The sequence below is a fragment of the Protopterus annectens genome, chromosome 2.part0 (assembly GCF_019279795.1).
Source record: "Protopterus annectens isolate FY-2018-M chromosome 2.part0, PAN1.0, whole genome shotgun sequence".
NCBI classification, from domain to species: Eukaryota; Metazoa; Chordata; order Ceratodontiformes; family Protopteridae; genus Protopterus; species Protopterus annectens.
In genome coordinates this window covers 630,909,723-630,933,068 of record NC_056728.1, presented here as the reverse complement: position 1 = coordinate 630,933,068, position 23,346 = coordinate 630,909,723, and the positions used below count along the sequence as shown (strand labels likewise).

The following is a 23,346-nucleotide window of genomic DNA, read 5'->3' as shown; positions in this document are numbered from 1 at the left end:
ACTTGTTTTTAGGCATTGGGGCCTGTACACATGGCCCAAGCGTCGGTTTTTTAGACATAGAAGTAGATTTTGGCTTTAGTTTTGAAGACGGAGTTGGTTTAATATGCAAATCTTTAGGCCTGAAAACACCCTCAGTAGCCGGTGTCTGCTCAGCGGCTCCAGACCAATCTAAGGTAGAGACATCCGCAGGTTCAATACTTAAAGTGTCTCGTGGCATACCGGACTCCAAACAGGTCTCAGTAGTGGCCGGCGAATCAAAAGTAGCGGGTATCAGGGGCTGCGAAAGCGCCTCACTGAGTACCGGCGAACCGGTGACTGGCTTAAGAGAAGCTTCGTCGTCTGTTTTGGACAGTCTGTCTCTGTCTTTTTCTTTGCGTTTTTTTAGGTATTCCGGTAGTCAGACTGCTAACCAACATTTCTGGATGGTTAAATCTTTAGCCAAAATATTCTGAAGCAAAAATATACCAACGCTTAATACTGCACTGATTAAATTTAGCACAAAACCGACAGCAAGGCACGTTGTGGTCAGGGCCTAGGCAAGGAATACAGTACAAATGAAAATCCTTATGAGGTATTTGCTTCCCACAAGTAATACAATCATTAACTTTTACTAACATCAGTAAGGAGCAAGAAAAAAGTTTCCCCAATTCGGTACTTAGCTTTAGGTTGAAGACTTAGGTTCTGAAACTCGAAAACAAGAAGTTATGTACTCACCATAATGTTCAATGTATGTAGTCCATTTCGCCTCGCATTCTTACCAGTGGGTTCGGAGCCGAATATCGGCTCCGACTCAGCCGATTTTACTAGCTCAAAGTCTCTCATTGGCTGGGCTAAGTGAGTATCCCATGGTGCACTGCTCCACATCCCCAGATCTAGTTTGCTGCGAAAATCATTTGCACTCCATACACGCATCACATCCATATAAAAAATCAGCTAATCATGGGGACTCTGTAGATGACAACCTAACCCCCAAATCCTCCAGGAAGGGGGAAGGCAGGAGGGTAAGTAAGAATGTGAAGCGAGATGGACTACATACATCGAACGTTATGGTGAGTACATAAAGTACAGCTTTGTACCTACCATAAATGTAGATGTCCGATAGGTATGCATCTGCAGTCATCACATATGGGTTGTCCTGCCTCAGGCAGCCCTTCGGTCGGCCGGATTCCAAAGTCTGGGTCCGGCGTAGGCTGATGTCGCCCTTTCCCCGACGTCAGAGCGCCTGGGGTAATAAATGCATCAGCCGACGCCATCTTCCTCAGTGTTTCTTGCCCCAGATGCCAGGTGCCCTCAAAGGAAGGCTAAATTTGGAGAAATGCAATAAATTCCAAACATGCACAGAAATATATATGTGTATATATATATATATATATATATATATATATATATATATATATATATATATATATAAAACAAATACACCATAATAGATAACCCCAGCTAGCTATGAGGGGAAAAGTACCCAATAAATACCAAAGAGGGGAAGGAGGGAGGGTAAACCTGACTGCAGATGCATACCTATCGGACATCTACATTTATGGTAGGTACAAAACTGTACTATGTCCTTCAAGGATGCATCTGCAGTCATCACATATGGGTAGAATACCATAGCCAATCTGGGGGTGGAGGATCTATGTAAAGGATGGTGTAGCTAAAATGCCCTGCAGGACTGCCGTAGCAAAGCCTGCTCTGGATCTGGAATATAAGGGTAAATTGCAATGCTTGCAAAATGTATGCACGGAGCTCCATGTCGCAGCTTCTAAAATGTCCTTGGTAGCCACCCCTCTTAAGAAGGCTGTGGAGGTGGCTGTGGCTCTGGTGGAATGAGGTCTAATGTTAGCTGGCACAGTTTTTCCATGAAAGGAATAACAAAAACGAATGCAATTCCCTATCTATTTTGAAATTATCTGTTTGGAAATTGCTTTTCCTTGTGCCCCAGCAGCATATGCTACCAACAGCTGCTCAGTTTTTCTGTAGCTTTTAGTTCCGTCCAAGTAGTAGCGCAACTGCCTGTGTATGTCCAGGGTGTGCAGAAGTTTCTCCCCTTTGTTTTGTGGATTTGGAAAGAAGGTAGGCAGGTGAATAGCTTGGTTTAATGAGACCCTGGATACCACCTTTGGCATAAATGAAGGACTGGTTCTCAATGAGACTCTGTCCTGATGAAAAATAAGAAATGGCTGTACTGCCATGAGGGCCTGTAACTCAGATACTCTTCTTGCTGAGGTTATGGCCAGAAGGAAGGTGGTCTTCCAAGACAGGAACTGTAGTTCTGCAGATGCTGCTGGTTCAAAGGGAGGCAGAGTTAGTTTTTCCAACACGAAGTTAAGGTCCCAAGTAGGCACTGGAGGTTTCCTTGGAGGATTGATGTTTTTAATTCCTCTTAGAAACTGTCTTAGGAGAGGATGAGAAAAGACAGGTGGATCAATATTGTACTCTGCTGAAATTGCTGAAGCATAAATTTTAATGGAAGAGTAAGACAGGCCATTGTGGAGCATTTCTGCCAAGTATTCCAGGATATGTGCCATGTTCATCACTGTCGCATCTAGGCCCTTTGTGGTGCTCCAAGTGTGAAATCTTTTCCATTTTGCTGAATATGCCTTTCTTGTGGAAGGCCGGCGAGCTTCCATGATGATATCCCTCACTCTCTTGGATAGCTTATCCTGAGGAGGAGTCAAGGTATTTTCCAGGCTGTTAGTTGCAAGGTTTTCAGGTTGGAATGCAGAGTTTTGTAATTGTGCTGTGTCAGGAGAAGTGGCCATTGAGGAAGAGGCCACGGTTTCTTGCGTGACATGCTCTTTAACAGTGGGTACCAGTGCTGTCTTGGCCAGTCCGGAGCTATCAGAATCACTTTTGGCTGCTCTGTCCTGATCTTCAGTAAGACCTTGGTCATTAATGGAAGAGGTGGAAATGCATACACTGTTAGCGTTCTCCAGCTGAAAGATAGGGCGTCCACTTTCCATGCTTGTGGGTGGTATGTCCTTGAGCAGAATTTCTTCAGCTGATGATTGTGGGGGGAGGCAAAAAGATCTATGTCTGGCCTTCCCCATGATTGTGTTATCTGTAGGAAGATGTCTGGGTGCAGCATCCATTCTTGTGCATCCATGATATTTCTGCTTAAGCTGTCCGCCAGTATATTGTCTTTTCCTGGCACAAACTGGGATTGCAGCTCTATATTGAGTTTCAAGGAAAGTTCCCATAGATTCATTGCCAGTCTGCAAAGAGGGTAGGAATGGGTGCCTCCTTGCGTGTTTATGTACCACATAACTGTGGTGTTGTCCGTCCTTATTAGCAGGTGGCCTTGATGCAGAAAGAGTTTGAAGGCCTCGATTGCATGTATCACTGTCAGCATTTCCTTTTGGTTTATGTGCATGCGTAGCTCCTTTTGTGACCATAGTCCTTGAATACATCTGCCCTTCATGTGTGCTCCCCAACCGTGGTCTGAAGCGTCCGTTGTAATGGTTTGGCTGGCTGTTGGCTTGCTGAAGGGCAGACCCCTGTTTGACTGGCTTGCTTGAACTCACCACAGAAATTCCTTTTGGAGGCATGGAATGAGTGGGATCAAAGTTTCTAAGCTGTGACTGTGCTGAGTCCATAAACTCCTTAGGTACCATTGTAGCTTCCTCATATGCAGCCTTGCTTGTGGAATCAGAAGAATGCAAGATGCCATGTAACCCAGGGCCTGCAGGATTTTCCTTGCAGTCAGCTGAGTTTGTCTTGTCAGATTCTTGAAGTAATCCGGTAGTTGTCTTTGTTTTTCTTCTGTGAGAAAAGCCATTTGGGTGGTTGCGTCTAGATCCGCACCCAGAAAAGTTATTCTTTGGGATGGAACAAGTCTTGATTTGTGAATGTTGACTGTATATCCCAAGGCCTGCAGTAGGTGGATGGCATAATTCAAGTCCTTTACCAAAGTTTGTTGGCTGTCCGCTTGTATAAGGCAGTCGTCCAGATATGGGTATATTTGAATCCCCTGAAGTCTGCAGTGTGCAATTACTGATGCCAGGCATTTCGTGAATACTCTGGGCGCAGTAGATAAGCCAAAGGGCAATGCTGAGAATTGATAATGCTCTGAACCTGCAAGAAATATGAGGTGTCTTCTGCAACTTTGTCTGATAGGGACATGCAGGTATGCCTCCTTGAGGTCTAGAGTCACCAGCCAAGACCCCTTGCCCAGCATGGGAAGGAGTTGCTGTAGAGTCAACATTTTGAATTTTGGCACAATGAGATAAGTATTCAGTGCGGACAAGTCAAGAATAGGCCTCCATTGATTTTCTTTTCTTGGAACAAGGAATAGACTGGAATAAAATCCTTGGCCTTGTTCTGAAAGAGGAACCTTTTCTATAGCTTTCATTTGCATTAAGTTAGAGATTTGTTTCAAAGCCTCTGTCCTTTGATTTGGTGGCAGGTCTGGCATGCCTTTTCTTTTTGGCAATGTGTGAAAATGGAACCTGTATCCTTTGTCTATTATTTGCAGTGCCCATTTGTCTCTTGTAATACTGTGCCAATTTTCTGAGAATAAAGAAAGCTTTCCGCCCAAAGGTGCTTCTAATTGAGCCCTGGTTGGCGGAGTCAAAGCAAAGTCATTGAGTCTGTCCTTGTGCAGCATTTGTAGGTCCTGCACTACCTCTCTGGTTGGGAGGCTGCCATTGACGTCCTCTGTAGGAGCCTCTGGCTTGCCCTCTACCTCTGGCACGCCTGTTCTTGCCTCTCTGAAATCTTTCTGTGTCCAGAAAGGACTAATTCTTGGTAGGCCAATTTCTGCTGAATCTTGGTGGTTGGACTTGTAGAAAATCTTTGACTGTTTGTACAGATTTTGCCTTTTCCTCAAATTTCTTTAAGACCTCCTGAGCAGTGGAGCCAAATAACTTTTGCTTTTCCAGTGGAGCATCCAGAAGCTTAGCTTTAACATGGTCTGGCAGAGATTGTTCCTTCAGCCAAGCATGCCTACGTATGACTGCACCTGTCATAGCTGACCTACATGAAGCTTCCAATGCATCATAACCACACTAAGAAATGGTTGCTAACCTGCTGGGAGTTATGTACCAGATCCTGAAGTGATTTGCGATCTAGGGGTTCAGGTGAAGACAGTTTCTTATGCAATTCATCTAACAAATACTCTTGGTACTGTATCATATGAAATTGACAATTTAATGCCCTCAAAGAAAGAGTAGCAGAAGTGTACACTTTTTTACCCCATCTCTCTAAAGCCCTGGACTCCCTTTCAGAGGGGAGTGGATTTTTAGTAGTGGCAGCTACAACCCCTTTAGGGCCCTGGGAAATAGTTTCTGGATCAGCAGAGTGGGCCTTGTAAAGAAAAAGATGCGAGTCCGGAACCCTGTAGTACCTATTGGGTTTGACATGGGCCGGAGGAAGAGTGTCAGGGGTTATTGCTAGACTCAGAGTACACATCATCAATGACATTCAAAACAGGAGGAATAGCCAAAGGTTTATGCTGAGGTAAATGCAGAAAAGTTCTTAATCTTTTCCTGGAATCAGAGAATTCCTGGCCCTGCCATTTGAAATGCTCTCTCATAGTGTGAAGGGTCTCCCCTCATAGTGTGAAGGGTCTCCCCGAAGGATAGTTCTTCAGGAGGGGAGGCCGAGGGGATTGATTCCTCTGCATCAGAATCCTCGTAGGCCGAAAAAGCCTCCTCCTGGTAGTCCGAGAGAGCAGAGCCATCAGAGGCCTCCTCTGAGGAGTGGGAATCAGAGGGCTCAACCCTGGGCCTTTTGTCTAGAGGGGGTTGAGAGCCCCTGTCCGGATGGGGTTGAGAGCCCCTAATTAAGGAAATAAGGTACTCTGCTAAAGTTAGAATCTGTGAACTTGTAGAGGGTCCCTGAGGAATAACCCTGGGAGGCATAGCTTTTGTATGTTTAGCAACTTTAGCCCTGGTGAATGTCTTTATGGACTTGGATGCAGGAGGCCTAGCTGCACCACGTGCTGGTGTAGTTTTGTCTAGAGGAATGGTGTTGGAAGTTTCCAAGATACCAGTTTCTGAAGGAAATTCAATAACCGACTCAGCAGGGGCCTCCTGGGCCGAGGTTGTCGGTTGAGCGGTTTCGGGGTTCGGAAGTACCAAGGACTCGGTTTCAGCCGAGACTGACACACTCGCGGTAGGCCTGGCCGTGGTTTCAGCCGAAACCGAGGCCCGCGTGTCGGTCCTTGTCCTTCCGTTTCTTTGTTAAATGTGAAGTCGGAGTCTCTGACGGCATATTGTATGAAAAACTAGCCCCAAAAAATTCCTCTGCAAACTCCACCCAACGTCTAACAGTGCGTCGGTTGAAGGAAGCACAGGCTGAACAGGCCGAGACGTCGTGGTCTGGGCCTAGGCAGGGGAGGCAGTAAGAGTGGAAATCCTTATGAGGTATTTGTTTCCCACAAGTTAAGCAATTATTAACTTTATCTGACATCGGCTGAGGCAAGAAAGAGTCCCCAACGGGGAACTTAGCTTTTGAGGTCTTCGGTAGCTGAATTACAGGAATTGGCCGACCGGCACTTGCGAACTGCTTCTGCTTCTGGCACCACGCAGCAAGAAAGACTGGGGAAGATGGCGTCGGCTGATGCTTTTATACTCCAGGCGCTGTGACGTCAGGGAAAGGGCGACGTCAGCCGACGCTGAACCCAGACTTTGGAATCCGGCCTACCGAAGGGCTGCCTGAGGCAGGACAACCCATATGTGATGACTGCAGATGCATCCTTGAAGGACATCATAAATTTATGTAGTAAAGCAAATGCAATATAATCAAAAAACAGTAGTTGCAAGCAAATACACCATAAAAGAATACCCCAATGAGGTTGTATGAGGAGGTGTTAGCCATAAGGCCTTTCCCAAGAGGTGCAGGAGGGAGGGAAACCTGGACTGCAGCTGTATTAGCACTCGAACATCTACATTTATGGTAGGTACAAAACTGTACTATGTTCATCGTGCATACAGCTGCAGTCATAACAGATGGGTAGAATCCCAAAGCTAATAAAGGGGTGGTAGGCACTAAGTGGAACTAGGAGGAGCCAGGATGCCCTGCAAGACTGCAGTGGCAAAGCCCGCTCTAGTTTTGGAGTATAATGGTAGGTGATAGCACTTGGAGAAAGTATGTACAGAACTCCAAGTGGCTGCTTCCAAAATATCTTTGGTAGGAACCCCCCTGAGGAAAGCAGCAGAGGTAGCTGTGGCCCTTGTGGAGTGAGATCTGATGCCTGTAGGTACAGTGTTACCATGAAAAGAGTAACAAAAGCGTATGCAGTGGGCTATCCATTTTGAGATAGTCTGTTTGGAAATAGGCTTCCCTTGAGCACCTGTGGCATAGGACACAGAGTTGTTCTGATTTTCTGAAAGGCTTTGTTCTGCCCAAATAATAACGGAGCTGTCTGTGAATGTCCAAGGAATGTAGTAGCCTCTCCACTTTGTTTTGTGGATTAGGGTAAAATGTAGGTATGTGGACAGCCTGATTCAAGGCTACCCTGGATACTACCTTTGGCATAAATGAAGGATTGGTTCGTAAGGAAACTCTGTCCTGATGGAAAATGATGAAAGGCTGCACAGCCATGAGGGCTTGTAGTTCCGAAACCCTGCGTGCTGAGGTGATAGCTACAAGGAAGGCTGTTTTCCATGACAAATATTGCAGATCTGTTGAAGCAGATGGCTCAAAAGGAGGCAGGGTTAGTTTTTCTAGAATGAAATTGAGGTCCCAAGCCGGTACTGGTTGCTTCCTTGGGGGTTTTATATTCTTAGCCCCTCTGAGGAACTGTCTTAAGAGAGGGTGAGAGAATAAAGGAGGATCAGTGTTGTACTCTGCAGAAATGGCTGAGGCATGGATTTTGATGGAGGAGAATGAAAGTCCACTGCTTAGCAGCTCGGCTAGGTACTGTAGTATTTGAGGTAAATTCAGTATTCCAGGATTCTGACCCTTTTTCTGATTCCAGACACAAAAACGTTTCCATTTTGCGGAGTAGGCTTTTCTAGTAGAAGGCCTTCTGGCCTCCAAAATGACATCCTGCACCTCCTTGGAGAGTAGGGTCTGCTATGAATTTAAGGAATTCTCCATGCGGCTAGATTGAGTGTTTTCAGCTGACTGTGAAGAGTTTTGAAGTTGTGCTGAGTCAGTAGAAGAGGCATTAGAGGTAGGATCCAAGGTGGGGAATGCGTCAGGCTCCTCAGGAGTGGGTACCAGTGTTGTCTTGGCCAGTTTGGAGCAATGAGAATCATCTTCGGTCTGTCTGCTCTGGCTTTTAATAGAACTTTAGCTAGCAGTGGAAGAGGTGGAAAGGCATAAACCGTCATTGTTGTCCAACTGAAAGAGTGCATCCACTTTCCAGGCCTGTGGATGAAAGGTCCTTGAGCAGAATTTTGTCAATTGGTAATTTCTGTGGGTGGCAAAGAGATCTATGTCTGGCCTTCCCCATTCTTGAATTATCATTTTAAAAACTTGAGGATGCAACTTCCATTCATGTGGATCTGTCATATTTCTGCTCAGGTTGTCTGCCAGTGTGTTTTCCTTCCCTGGCAGGAATTGTGCTTGAAGTTGGATTTGCAATTCCAGAGCCGTGTTTCCAAAGGGACATGGCTAGTCTGCACAGGGGATATGAATGAGTTCCTCCCTGTTTGTTTATGTACCACATCACTGTGGTGTTGTCTGTTCTTATCAATAGCCGCCCTGGATGCAGTAGGTCTTTGAAAGCCGTAATAGCATTTATTACTGCTAGCATTTCCTTTTGATTGATGTGTAGGTGCTTTTCTTTGTGTGACCATCTGCCCTGAATGCACCGATCTGTCATGTGCGCCCACCAGGCGTAGTCCAAGGCGTCTGTTGTGATGACTTGATTTGCTTGAGGCTTGCAGAATGGGAGACCTATGTTTCTTTGGCATGCTTGAGCCCACCACAGAAATTCCTTTTGAAGACATGGAATCAGTGGTATGATTGTTTCCAAACTGTGGCTGTGTTGAGACCATGTATAGATGTATATGTATATATATATACATACGTATATATGTATATATATATATATGTATATATGTATAGATGTTTACATATATATATATATATATATATATATATATATATATATATATATATATACGTATATATGTATATATATATATATATATATATATATATATATATATATATATATATATGTATATATGTATACCTATATATATGTATATATATATATATATATATATATATAGTTTTTTAGGTACCATTGAAGTTTCCTCATATGCAGCTTTGCACATGGGATTAGCAGGATGCAAGATGCCATGAATCCCAGAGCCTGCAGGATTTTCCTTGCAGTCAGCCTGGTGAAGGTTGCCAGTTTTCTGAAGTATTGAGTTAATTGCCCTTGTTTCTCTGGCGTGAGGTAGGCCATCTGAGTGGTTGTATCCAAGCTGGAAAATTATTGTTTGAGAGGGTATTAGCCCTGACTTCTTTTTGTTGACTGTGTATCCCAGAGATTTCAACAACATTATTACAAACGCCAGGTGTTTCAGAAAAGTGTGTTTGCTGTCCGCTTGGATCAGGCAGTCGTCCAGATATGGGTATATTTGTATCACTTGAAGTCTGCAGAAGGCAATTACTGATGCCAGGCATTTCGTGAACACTCTGGGCGCAGTAGATAAGCCAAAGGGCAATGCAGAGAATTGATAATGGGATGAACCTGCAAGAAATCTGAGGTATCTTCTGCAATCTTGTCTGACTGGGACATGCAGGTATGCCTCCTTGAGGTCCAATGTCACCAGCCAAGACTCTTTGCCCAGCATGGGAAGAAGCTGCTGTAATGTGAGCATCTTGAACTTTGGTACGAGTAAATATGTGTTTAGGATGGATAGGTCCAAAATAGGTCTCCAATCTATGCCCTTCCTTGGTACCAGGAATAGTCTGGAATAAAAACCTTGACCCTGTTCTTGTGCAGGTACCTCTTGAATAGCTTTCATGTCCATTAGATCTGAAATTTGTTTTTGTGGCTCTACCCTTTGATTGTGTGGCAGGTTTGGCATGCCTCTCATTTTTGGAAAGGTGTGAAAGTGGAATCTGTAGCCTCTGTCTATAATGTCCAGGATCCACTTGTCTTTTGTGACAATATTCCAATTTTTCGAAAATAATGCCAGTTTTCCGCCTAAAGGTGCTGCCATTTGAGCCTTGCTTGTCATTGGGTCTGCTTTCTGAATGGCTGTGAACTATCCTCACCCCCTCTTGGTGTAGGTGTTTGCCATTGTCTGCCTCTAAATGATCCTCAAGATTACCCTCTACCTCTCGGGCGCCTGTATCTACCTCTTTGAGGTCTGTCTGTGGCTGGAAAAGACCAATTTTTTGAAGGCCAATTTCTACTGAAACGTGGCAGTTGTACCTGTAGGAAATCTTTCACTGTTTGCATTGATTTTGCCTTTTCCTCCATTTTCTTTAATACCTCCTCAGCTTTAACACCAAACAATACATCTTTTTGAAGAGGTGCATCTAGTAATTTAGCTTTGACATGATCTGGTAAGGTTTGCTCTTTGAGCCAAGCATGTCTACTTATGACTGATCCTGTAACAGCAGCTCTACAAGAGGCCTCTAAAGCATCAAAACCACATTGCAAGGTATGTTTACCCACTTGCTCTGCACTATGCAACAAATCCTGCAACTCCATCAAGTCTGGTTGTTCAGGTTATGACATTTTGCTATTCCACTGAGATAACAAAAAAGTACAGTTTTGTACCTACCATAAATGTAGATGTTCGAGTGCTAATACAGCTGCAGTCATAACAGATGGGTTCTCCTGCCGTCAGGCGGGTCCTCAGTCGGCCGAATTCCAAAGTCTAGGTCCGGCGTCGGTTGTCGTCGCTTCTTCCCTGACATCAGTGCGACAGGGGGTATAAAAGAACCAGCAGACGCCATTTTCTTCAGTTTTTCTTGCCCCAGATGTCAGGTGCCCCCAGAAGGAAGGCAATACATAAATTTGTGTAATAAAGCAATGCCATATAATCAAAATACAGTAGTTGCAAGCAAATACACCATAAATGAATACCCCAATCAGGTTGTATGAGGAGGTGTTAGCCAATAGGCCTGTTCCAAGAGGGGAAGGAGGGAGGGAAACCTGGACTGCAGCTGTATTAGCACTCGAACATCTACATTTATGGTAGGTACAAAACTGTACTATGTTCATCGTGCATACAGCTGCAGTCATAGCAGATGGGTAGAATCCCAAAGCTAAGAAAGGGGTGGTAGGCACTAGGTGGAACTAGGAGGAGCCAGAATGCCCTGCAAGACTGCAGTGGCAAAGCCCGCTTTAGTTTTGGAGTATAATGGTAGGTGGTAGTGCTTGGAGAAGGTATGCACAGAACTCCAAGTGGCTGCTTCCAAAATATCTTTGGTAGGAACTCCTCTGAGGAAAGCTGCAGAGGTAGCTGTGGCCCTTGTGGAGTGAGATCTGATGCCTGCAGGTACAGTTTTACCATGAAAAGAGTAACAAAAGCGTATGCAGTGGGCTATCCATTTTGAAATTGTCTGTTTGGAAATTGGCTTCCCTTGAGCTCCTATAGCATAGGACACGAAGAGCTGTTCTGATTTTCTGAAAGGCTTTGTTCTGTCCAAATAATAACGCAGCTGTCTGTGGATGTCCAAGGAATGTAACAGTCTCTCCCCTTTGTTTTGAGGATTAGGGTAAAAGGTAGGCAAGTGTATAACCTGATTCAAAGCTACCCTGGATACCACCTTTGGCATAAAGGACGGGTTGGTTCGTAAGGAAACTCTGTCCTGATGGAAGATGATAAAAGGCTGCAGAGCCATGAGGGCTTGTAGTTCCGATACCCTACGAGCTGAGGTGATAGCCAGAAGGAAAGCTGTTTTCCAGGACAAATATTGCAAATCTGTTGAGGCAGCTGGCTCAAAAGGAGGCAAGGTCAGCTTTTCTAGAATGAAATTGAGGTCCCAAGCAGGTATTGGTTGTTTCCTTGGGGGTTTTATATTCTTAGCCCCTCTGAGGAACTGTCTTAAGAGGGGGTGAAAGAATAAAGGTGGATCAGTGTTGTATTCTGCAGAAATGGCTGAGTCATGGATTTTGATGGAGGAGAATGAAAGTCCACTGCTTAGCAGCTCAGCTAGATACTGTAATATTTGAGGTAAATTCAGTTTTCCAGGATTCTGGCCCTTTTTCTCATTCCAGGCACAAAACCGTTTCCATTTTGCGGAGTAAGCTTTTCTAGTAGACGGCCTTCTGGCCTCCAAAATGACATCCTGCACCTCCTTGGAGACTAGGGTCTGTTGTGATGTTAAGGAATCTTCCATGCGGCCAGATTGAGAGTTTTCAGCTGACTGTAAAGAGTTTTGAAGCTGTGCTGAGTCAGAAGAAGAGGCATTAGAGGTAGGGTCCATGGAGGGGAATGCGTCAGGCTCCTCAGGAGTGGGTACCAGTGCTGTCTTGGCCTGTCTGGAGCAATGAGAATTATCTTTGGTCTGTCTGCTCCGGTTTTTAATAGAACTTTGGGCAGCAGAGGAAGAGGTGGGAAGGCATAAACTGTCATTGTTGTCCAACTGAAAGAGAGAGCGTCCAATCTCCAGGTCTTTGGATGAAAAGTCCTTGAGCAGAATTTTGTCAATTGGTGATTTTTGTGGGAGGCAAAGAGATCTATGTCTGGCCTTCCCCATGCTTGAATTATCTCTGTAAAAACTTGAGGATGCAACTTCCATTTGTGTGGATCTGTCATATTTCTGCTTAGGTTGTCTGCCAGCGTGTTTTCCTTGCCTGGCAAGTACTGGGCTTGAAGTTCGATTTGTAATTCCAGAGCCATGTTCTAAAGTGACATGGCCAGCCTGCATAGGGGGTATGAATGTGTTCCCTCCCTGTTTGTTTATGTACCACATTACTGTGGTGTTGTCTGTCCTTATCAATAGTTGACCTGGATGCAGAAGGTCTTTGAAAGCTACAGTAGCATTTATTACTGCTAGCATTTCCTTTTGATTGATGTGAAGGTGCTTTTCTTTTTGGGACCATTTGCCCTGAATGCACCGATCTGTCATGTGCACCCCCCAGGCGAAGTCCGAGGCGTCTGTTGTGATGACTTGATTTGCTTGAGGCTTGCAGAATGGGAGACCTGTGTTTGTTTGGCATGCTTGAGCCCACCACAGAAATTCCCTTTGAAGACATGGAATTAGTGGTATTATTGTTTCCAAACTGTGGCTGTGTTGAAACCATAGGTTTTTCAGGTACCATTGAAGTTTCCTCATATGCAGCTTTGCACATGGGATTAGTAGGATGCAAGATGCCATGAATCCCAGAGCCTGCAGGATTTTCCTTGCAGTCAGTCTGGTGAAATTTGCTAGTGTTCTGAAGTATTGAGTTAGTTGCTCCTGCTTCTCTGGCGTGAGGTAGGCCATCTGGGTGTTTGTGTCCAAGTTGTCACCCAGGAAAATTATTTTCTGAGAGAGTATTAGCCTTGATTTCTTTTTGTTGACTGTGTATCCCAGAGAATTCAACAACATTATTATAAAAGCCAGATGTTTCCTAAGTATGTGCTTGCTGTCCGCTTGGATCAGGCAGTCGTCCAAATATGGGTATATTTGTATCCCTTGAAGTCTGCAGTAGGCAATTACTGATGCCAGGCATTTCGGGAATACTCTGGGCTCAGTAGATAAGCCAAAGGGCAATGCAGAGAATTGATAATGGGTTGAACCTGCAAGAAATCTGAGGTATCTTCTGCAATTTTGTCTGATTGGGACATGCAGGTATGCCTCTTTGAGGTCCAATGTTACCAGCCAAGACTCCTTGCCCAGCATGGGAAGAAGCTGCTGTAATGTGAGCATCTTGAATTTTGGTACGAGTAAAAATGTGTTTAGGATGGATAGGTCCAAAATAGGTCACCAATCTTTTCCCTTCCTTGGTACCAGGAATAGTCTGGAATAAAAACCTTGACCTTGTTCGTGAGTAGGTACCTCTTGAATAGCTTTCATGTCCATGAGATCTGAAATTTGTCTTTGTGCCTCTGCCCTTTGATTGTGTGGCAGGTTTGGCATGCCTCTCATTTTTGGAAGGGTGTGAAAATGGAATCTGTAGCCTCTGTTTATAATGTCCAGGATCCATTTGTCTTTTGTGACAATATGCCAATTTTTTGAAAATAATGCCAGCTTTCCACCTAAGGGTGCTGCCATTTGAGCCTTGCTTGGCATGCAAAGGGGAAAGTCATTGGGCTTGCTTTCCAAATGGCTGCGAACTATCCTCACCACCTCTTTGTGTTGGAGCTTGCCGTTGTCTGCCTCTAAACGATCCTTGAGATTGCCCTCTGCCCTTTTTGGAAGGCCAATTTCTACTGAAACGTGGAGGTTGTACCTGTAGAAAATCTTTCACTGTTTGCATTGATTTAGCCTTTTCCTCCATTTTCTTTAATACCTCCTCAGCTTTAACACCAAATAATACATCCTTTTGTAGAGGGGCATCTAGTAATTTAGCTTTGACATGATCTGGTAAGGTTTGCTCCTTGAGCCAGGCATGTCTACGTATGACTGATCCTGTAACAGCAGCTCTACATGAGGCCTCCAGAGCATCAAAACCACATTGCAAGGTATGTTTACCCACTTGTTCTGCACTATGCATCAAATCCTGCAACTCCTTCAAGTCTGGTTGTTCAGGTTGTGACATTTTACTTCTCAATTGTGATAACAGAAACTGTTGGTACTTTAGCATATGGAACTGGCAGTTTAATGCCCTCATGGTTAAGGTGGCCGAGGTGTATACCTTTTTTCCCCACCTTTCTAAGGATCTGGAATCTCTCTCGGAAGGTAATGGATTTTTAGCAGTGGAGGCCTTAATTCCCTTGGGGCCCTGTGAGATAGTTTTTGGGTCAGCCGCATGAGTCAGGAACCCAGTAGTACCTGTCAGGCTTGACTGGGGCTGGAGGTAAAGAATCCGGGTTAAGGCAGGCCTCCGAGTACACATCATATAGTATGTCTAAGACAGGAGGTATAGCCAGAGGCCTGTGCTGAGGTAGCAAGAGAAAATCCCTAAGCCTTTTCTTGGAATCTGAGTACTCTTGGCCTTCCCAGTGGAAGTGTTCCCTTAAGGTATGCAAGGTTTCCCCAAATGAGTAATTCTCTGGGGGGGGGGGGGAACAGAGGGAATGGACTCCTCTGCATCAGAATCTTCAAAAGGGGAGTAAGAATGTTCCTGTTCATCAGAGTGCTCTGAAATAATGGAGGCCTGGTCAGAGGAGGGGGATTCTTCCTCCACTCTGGGCCTTTTGTCCGGGTGTTTGAGAACCCCTGAAAAGAGTAATTAAATCCTCAGCCATTTTAAGCATCTGTTTTTAGGCATGGGGCCTGGAGAAGGGCCCTGTGTAGCTTGTCTCTTAGCATGCATGGCTGCTTTAGATTTAGTGAAAGCCTTGATGGAAAAAGAAGAGGAAGGTCTGAAGACACCTTGAGAGGAGGCTGACCTGTCTACATTTTGAGATTCACCACCAAGAGTGGCTTCGGTATCTGTAGTCGGGGTGTGGGCCGAGGAGCCTGCGACCTCGGGCACAGAAGACACTGCTAATGAAGTGTCGTCGGTAGGCAGGGGCTGCATAGGTGCCTCACTGAGAACCGAACCACCTGTAGTCGGCTTTGGCGTGGTGTCGGTAGAGGCCGCGGACCTCGTGTGTCGGTCCTTATCTTTGCGGTTTTTAGACAAAACTGGAGTCGGAGTATCCGACGACATAATATAGTTAAATTTTTTGCCAAAATAGTGCTGGGCGAACTCCACCCAACGCTTAATGGTGCGTTTATTGAATGTAGCACAAAAACAACAGACCGAGACGTCGTGGTCTGGGCCTAAGCAAGGAATGCAGAGGGAATGAAAATCCTTTTGCGGTATTTGCTTCCCACAAGAAATACAATTATTAACTTTGTCTGACATCGGTCTGAGGCAAGAAAAGTTTCCCCAACGGGGTACTTGGCTTTCAAGAAGACTTCGGTTGCAAAATTTTCGTAATTTCAGGAGCTGGCCGACCGGCACTTGCGAACTGCTTCTGCTTCGGGCACCGTACGGCAAGAAAGACTGGAGAAAATGGTGTCGGCTGGTTCTTTTATACCCCTGTCGCACTGACGTCAGGGAAGAAGCGACGACAACCGACGCCGGACCTAGACTTTGGAATTCGGCCGACCGAGGACCCGCCTGACGGCAGGAGAACCCATCTGTTATGACTGCAGCTGTATGCACGATGAACATCTGTTGATACTTTAACATATGGAACTGACAGTTTAAGGCCCTCATGGTTAAAGTGGCTGAGGTGTATACCTTTTTCCCCCACCTTTCTAAAGCTCTGGAATCTCTCTATGAAGGTAATGGATTTTTGGCAGTGGAGGCCTTAATTCCCTTGGGACCCTGTGAAATAGTTTCTGGGTCAGCCGCATGGCTTTTGTATAGGAATTGGTGTGAATCAGGCACCCGGTAATACCTGTCAGGCTTGACTGGAGCTGGAGGTAAAGAATCTGTGTTAAGGCTGGCCTCTGAATACACATCATCTAATATGTCTAAGACATGAGGTATAGCCAGAGGCCTGTGCTGAGGGAGCAAGAGGAAATCCCTGAGCCTTTTCTTGGAGTCTGAGTACTCTTGGCCTTCCCAGTGGAAGTGTTCCCTCAAGGTATGCAAGGTTTCCCCAAAACAGTAATCCTCAGGGGGGAGAGACAGAGGAAATGGACTCCTCTGCATCAGAATCTTCGAAAGGGGAGTAAGAATGTTCCTGGTCCTCAGAATGCTTTGAAGTAATGGAGGCCTGGTCCGAGGAAAGGTATTCTTCCTCCACTCTGGGCCTTTTGTCCGGGGGGGGGGGGGTTGAGAACCCCTGATAAGAGTAATCAAATCCTCAGCCATTTTGAGCATCTGCTTTTTAGGCATGGGGCCTTGAGAGGGTCCCTGTGGAGCTTGTCTTTTAGAATGCATGGCTGCTTTAGATTTAGTGTAAGCCTTAATGGAAAAAGAAGAAGGCCTGAAGACACCTTGAGAGGTGGCAGGCCTGTCTAAACTCTGAGTTTCCCCGCCAAGAGTGACTTCGGTTTCTGTAGTCGGGGTGTGGGCCGAAGAGCCTGCGACCTCGGGCACAGAAGACACCGCTAATGAAGTGTCATCGGTAGTCAGGGGCTGTGTAGGCACCTCGCTGAGAACCGGAGCATATGTAGTCGGCTTTAGCGTGGTGTCAGTAGAAGCCGCGGACCTCGTATGTCGGTCCTTATCTTTACGTCGTTTACTCAAAATTGGAGTCGGAGTATCCGACGACATGTTGTAATTAAACTTTTTGCCAAAATAGTGTTGGGCGAACTCCGCCCGACGCTTAATAGTGTGTCTGTTGAATGCAGAACAAAAACGACAGGCCAAGACGTCGTGGTCTGGGCCTAAGCAAGCTGAACAGAGGGAATGGAAATCCTTATGCGGTATTTGCTTCCCACATGAAATGCAATTATTAACTTTGTCTGACATCGGTCTGAGGCAAGAAAAGTTTCCCCAACGGGGTACTTAGCTTTCTAGAAGTCTTCGGTTGAAAATTATTCGTAATCTCAGGAGCTGGCCGAACGGCACTTGCGAACTGCTTCTGCTTCGGGCACCGCGCGGCAAGAAAGACTGAAGAAAATGATGTCGGCTGGTACTTTTATACCCCTGTCACACTGACATCAGTGAAGAAGCGACGACAACCGACGCCGGACCTAGACTTTGGAATTTGGCCGACCGAGGACCCGCCTGATGGCAGGAGAACCCATCTGTTATGACTGCAGCTGTATGTACGATGTACATCATTATATTCATAAAGTAGCAGAAAGCATTCCAAGAACAAATCCAACACAAGAAAGGAGATTTTGCCAACAGGAGAGACAAGTAGTAGTACAGAAAACAGGCAAGAGGATACTGGAAGTTACCGGAGAAAACTGGCAAAGGAACCAAGGCACTAGTAGCAAATAACTAGAGACAGAAAGCTAACAAAGTGGTGTGAGGCTAAACAAGTTTGGACTGCAGCTAGAGACTGCCTTCCCTACCAGGAATTATCACAGTACAAAGAGAATGGATAGGGAAGTCTCAATTGAAATATCAGCTCTGGTAGAGTTTTTAGTTGAGTCTAAAACAGAAACTACTAATAAAAAGGGATAATTAAGTAGGGCATATAAAATACTGCTTGATAACTATAAGAATGAAACATCGGAGGTATGAAGAGGGACAGGAAAGGCAAATTACAAAAATGGGAGGACATATGTTGCTCTCAAGTATGCGACAAAGTCCTGAAGGTTTAGGATTTTTGCTTGGAACTGCTTGCATAGGTATTTTTATACTTAATGCAGACTTAAGAAATATTAGGTAGACAGCAAATGCTGGTGATATGACAATTGAGAGGTAACTAGGAGTGTAACAAGTTGGCAGATTTTACAAATTTCCTACAGAGTACTTTGTCAAATGCTGGGGGAGCAAATTGTTGTAACTAAGGAAATCATCATTTTGAGCTGGGACACAAAATATGAATTGCCTAAAAAGAAATTACTAAAAAATGGAAATTAAAACCAATTGAAGTACTGAATATTGTAAAGGAGATAAAAAAAAAACCTGGAGGTGAGACCTTTAAAAAAGGGAAGGCGCAAATTACATAGAAATAAATGGAAATGTCGGGACAATACATGCAGAATAATGTCCAAGAGGTGGTGTGAGGTTTAAGGGAAGGCAGGAATTGAGTATTTACATAATATTCACGTGAACAATAACTTTTAAAAATAAAACACACTTTTACAGCATGAAAATGTTACTTTGGTTTGTCTTCTATTCCATTAATGCATGTCATTGTGTACTCACCATAATGTTCCATCTGTGTTGTGCATTTTCATTTTTCCTCAACAACTGGGTTTCAATCCAACCTTTGGATTGGACTCAGCTGTTATTTACAGCTTGTGGCCACTAGAAATCTCTCGAGCTCCTTCCTTACCCATAATGCTCTATCCATTAACGTACCTCAGATCTTATTTGCTAGCCTACAGTATCAAAAGAAATATTAACACTCTGGTAATAGAAACCCATATCTAGAGCTCAACGAAGGAACAGTGGCTCCCTTATTAGGTCTCGCTCTTCCAGAAGTTCAGAGGTAGAGGGTTGGTGGGAGCAGAGATGAAGAATGAAAATGGACAACACAGATGGAATGCTATGGTGAGTGCATAATTTCACAAAGGTGCAGTTCACAGAACCAAACAACTGTACAGCCAAATACACAAACAAACCAAACTGCAACAGAATTCAGCGTTTTAATAATGAAACCCTATAAAGGCAACAATTGCCTATAATTTAATAATACTCTGTTTAACAAAAAACATTAAAAAATACAAAGGATAAGTGCGTTCATTTGCAGTATATAACATTTAAACTTCTTCAGATTCATTTTAAAATCACCATATAAAGGTGCTTTTATAAGCTCCGTCACATGACTACACTCAGAGAACTTGCCTTTAAAACTATAAGCAGTTTAACAATACAAAACACCTTGAAAAACATCTTTTGCTGTAGTTAATACAGACTTAAAGTCAGAGCATACTGTCAATGAATCCTGACTTATGGCAAAAATGGTGATCAAAATAAGTACAGTACCCGAGATATGAAATACTGATCAACACGTTCCAAGGTCTCTGTGAGCTTTTTCAAACCTTTTGAAGGGATCTGGCAATAGATGGTTCCACTAGAGCTAACACACGTCACCTTCACATACGTATGACAGGAGTTCACCTGAAAAATAAGTAGTTAACATACCATTTGAAGCAGGAAAAAAATTAAGACCGCATTACACACATTTTGAAAACAAAAATGATATGTTAATACCTGCAATGGTCACAGTAATGACAATTCAAATCCCACATTTGCATTTCATTATTTCTGCTAGTACGAACCATATCAAATAATATCCCCTCAGATCAAGTCATTTTGTATTAATGCTACTGCTGTTATATGAAGGGAAAATTTCAACAGCTAATATATAAGACATCTAAAATGCTTCTGCTTTTCCAAAATACCAAATAAAGGACCATTAATGCAAAGACAGATGGGTGGCTAATTTGCATTAACAAATCTCACTTAGCAGCAGCTAATTTTGGTGCTCTGTTAAAAAAAAAAAAAACATACAAACAGCAGTATTTAATTAACTACAGTAAAATAAAACATTCTGCAAGATAAACAAGAGAGGGTTGGGGGTTAGGCGGAATATAAAGACAGTATAGTTGGGTAAGTAAACTTGCCATAACAGTAAATGTTCTACTACATCACTGCTGCTGTAGCCTGAGCTATATGGGTTCTTCAGACAAAGGATAGGACCAGCTAAAGCTGACCAGTTTCCAAAGCATTAGGGCACCTTCCATAAACCCCAGCCAATGCCACATACAAGTGGAACATCTACTGTTATAACAATTTTACTGACAACTGTACTATGTTCATCAGATTATTGCTGCAGTAGCTAGGCTATATGAAACAAATACCAAAACTTACACACCAAGGGAGGAAAGATGGATGCAGGTGGAATCCTCCTGGCTTGAAAGAACTCACCAGCTACTGTCTTGCACAGGCCATAAGGCTGCACATGCCAAGGCTGATCCTGGTTCACTTCACTGCATACAACTTTACACAAAAAATATAACTTCATTATGGGCCCCTGGCAAGGTTATTAATACTTAAGGGCAAAGAATGTAAGCTGATCAAGACTATTTTCTGGACATTTGGAAGTGCCAAATGTCTTTTTAACCTTTCATTAATGCTTTAAGAGACATGTGTGAGAAATCCAGACTACTATACCAATTTCATTAAGAATATACACCCCACACAGGCAGATCACAGTTTCTTTAACTAAGGAAACGTAGATAAATATAAAAGAGATCCTTTCAGCAAGTGAAATATGACAAGAGACTACAACTTTCTTTGAACAGCAAAGAATGGTAAATACAATTTTCAAGAATCAGTGATTGCCCATGTCTTCAATCTCTAACAGCAGGATCTTCAGAATGGACAAGTTAGACTCAGATTTGGCTTGAGGTCTTAATGAGATATGGTGACTTGACATGTCAGGTCTAATGTTGAATAAGGCACTGCTTGTGTTATATTTTATCTTGCTGTCCGTTTTCGGTAATTATATGTTATGCATTTAAACCAGATGCCCTTATTTATATTGTACACATCCACTGAAAAAGGGGTGGTAAATTTAACCTGGTCCTGGATTAACATTATCTGTAGCAGCAAGATTAATATGCAAGTAACTGAAGCAGAGCCATCTTAAGAGGGTTTTATAGGGACTGGATGCCTTAACAAAGTTACTTCTTTCACACAAGGCTCGTTGGGTTATTCCAGGTGATGGCTGACATTTTTGCCCCTCCAGTTTGTCTCTAAACCATTGCTGGTTAATGAGAATGTGTTCGCTTTACAACAAAGCTGCCCAACAGTGATCATGGAGTATGCTTAGGCAAGGGGCCTAGATCTCTGAAGTAAAGCATTGGGAAGCCTTAGCAAGGAGAGATCAGCCCAGTGAGAGCTGCTTAGAACTTTTAAGACAGAGACCACAATAGACCTTTGTGTTTTCCACCAGAACTTAGTGATGATAAAACTGTAGAGTTCCTATCAACAATATTTGTAAATATGCCTTATGTCAGCATTTTGGATGGTACATGGGAAGGTGATTCTATCCCGATCACAGCTTTCCAACCTGAAACAGCAGTTGAAGCAGATACTGGCGGTGACTGGCATATGCAAGAAATCCTTCAAATATATTTATTACATGTTTATGTTCAACTGTCAAAGCAAGCTTGTAGGGTGGGAGGGTGATAAGAGCACAAAGTGTTGTAGACTAATAAATTCATTCTACTCCCAGTAGGATGTGACAGCTTGGGATAATCTCCAAGTCAAAAGAAACGTATTAACATATATGACTTCAGTTTTATGTTGTTTATATATTGTGATACTTGAACATATTTATTTGTCATTTATTGGGACAATCCAATCCACTGGGCCGTTGAGAGCCTATTTTCAGTGGAGTCCCAGGGAGAAAAGCTTCACAAATACATTACATGTAACAAATAAGAACAACTAGCATGAATTGTACAAGCTAAGTAGAAAAATTAAACAAGCTAACTTCAAAAGAATCCATATACATATGGATGTATATACATACAAATAAAAATTACACAGATGAAATAACGAACTACTTAGAAAAATTCTCATAATATATTTTGTGTGAGGATAATAATTGCTAGGAAATAGAGGTAGACATACAGGGGAAATTGTAACTTGCAACATGGTACAGTGATGAAGCTTTAGAAAAAGGAAATCAGGCATGTGTTACATATCGAGAAAAATACAGTGATTGAGTAATGAGTATAATAATGTGAGGGGAGCTACATAATGAGTAGGACAAAACTAAATATACTTCATGAACTACTCATCTTCTTTTCTTGTATGATCAAGGTGCTTGGCCAACATGTCTTACACAATTGCGTGCTCGTAATATCCACCAGATGGGGAAGATTATGACATTCTGATGCATGCTAATGATTCATTCATAGAACTTAAATAGGATAACATCACCTGTTAAGAGGGATAAGCTGCTCATTTACTTTTCGAAGTTAGGGCATGATGTTTGCGGCAGAAAACTCATTTGAATGAAAGAGAGCATACTAAGCTAGAGACGGCAGGGTACAGAACAGTTATGCTACTTATCCAAATGAAAGCAGAACACAAGTGGTTATACTAGTTAAGAAGGGTGGGTTTTTTTTGAGATACTCCAGTTCAGGACAGACCTTTTCTTTTTTTTTTTTTTTTCTTGGGGGGGGGGGGGGACAAGTAAAACCTGTCCAGTTAAGCATAATAAAGTGACCAAGGACATATACAGCTAAACTCTGTATGACTTTAAAATTATGAACACGCTAAAATGATTAGGAGGTCTCTGCCTAATTTGGCAGTCTGTTGTCTGGAACCCCCTAAGTAAGAATCCATGACTTGTTGACGTGAAAACATCCTTACAATTCTGTGACCAGCTATCTGAGGGGAACAAAATGCTACCTTGACGTACAATTCAAGCTAGATTTAGTTTCTTAGATGAGGGTAACCCCCCCCCCCAGTTATTAAATGACTGACAACAAGGAAAGGAAGTATAGAAACAAAAATCCTTAGAGCTTTCTTACCAGAGGAAAAAAGACTGAGGTTAAAGAGGGCAGATTCAGATAAAAAAAGAAGGAGAGAGGAGAAGAATGGAAAAATAATTTAACATTGGCCTAATAAAAGGAGAGAGAGAGAGAGAGAGACAAGAATAAGGGGATGGTGGAAGGGGGGTTATATTGAAATTTTGAGCATCACTAATATATTTCGATATGCAGAAGACAGTAAATCAATTCGACAGAAAT

General features: G+C 43.4%; 1 protein-coding gene across 1 annotated transcript in view; it reads right to left on the bottom strand.

Annotated features, from left to right (window-relative positions):
* Positions 1–23,346, bottom strand: part of TDRD7 (tudor domain containing 7) — a 1,553,655-nt gene that overhangs the window by 1,067,223 nt on the left and 463,086 nt on the right. Inside the window, exon 5 of the mRNA XM_044060339.1 lies at positions 19,562–19,696. Coding sequence (XP_043916274.1) covers positions 19,562–19,696 — 135 coding nt within the window. The remainder of the gene's footprint in view (positions 1–19,561; positions 19,697–23,346) is intronic.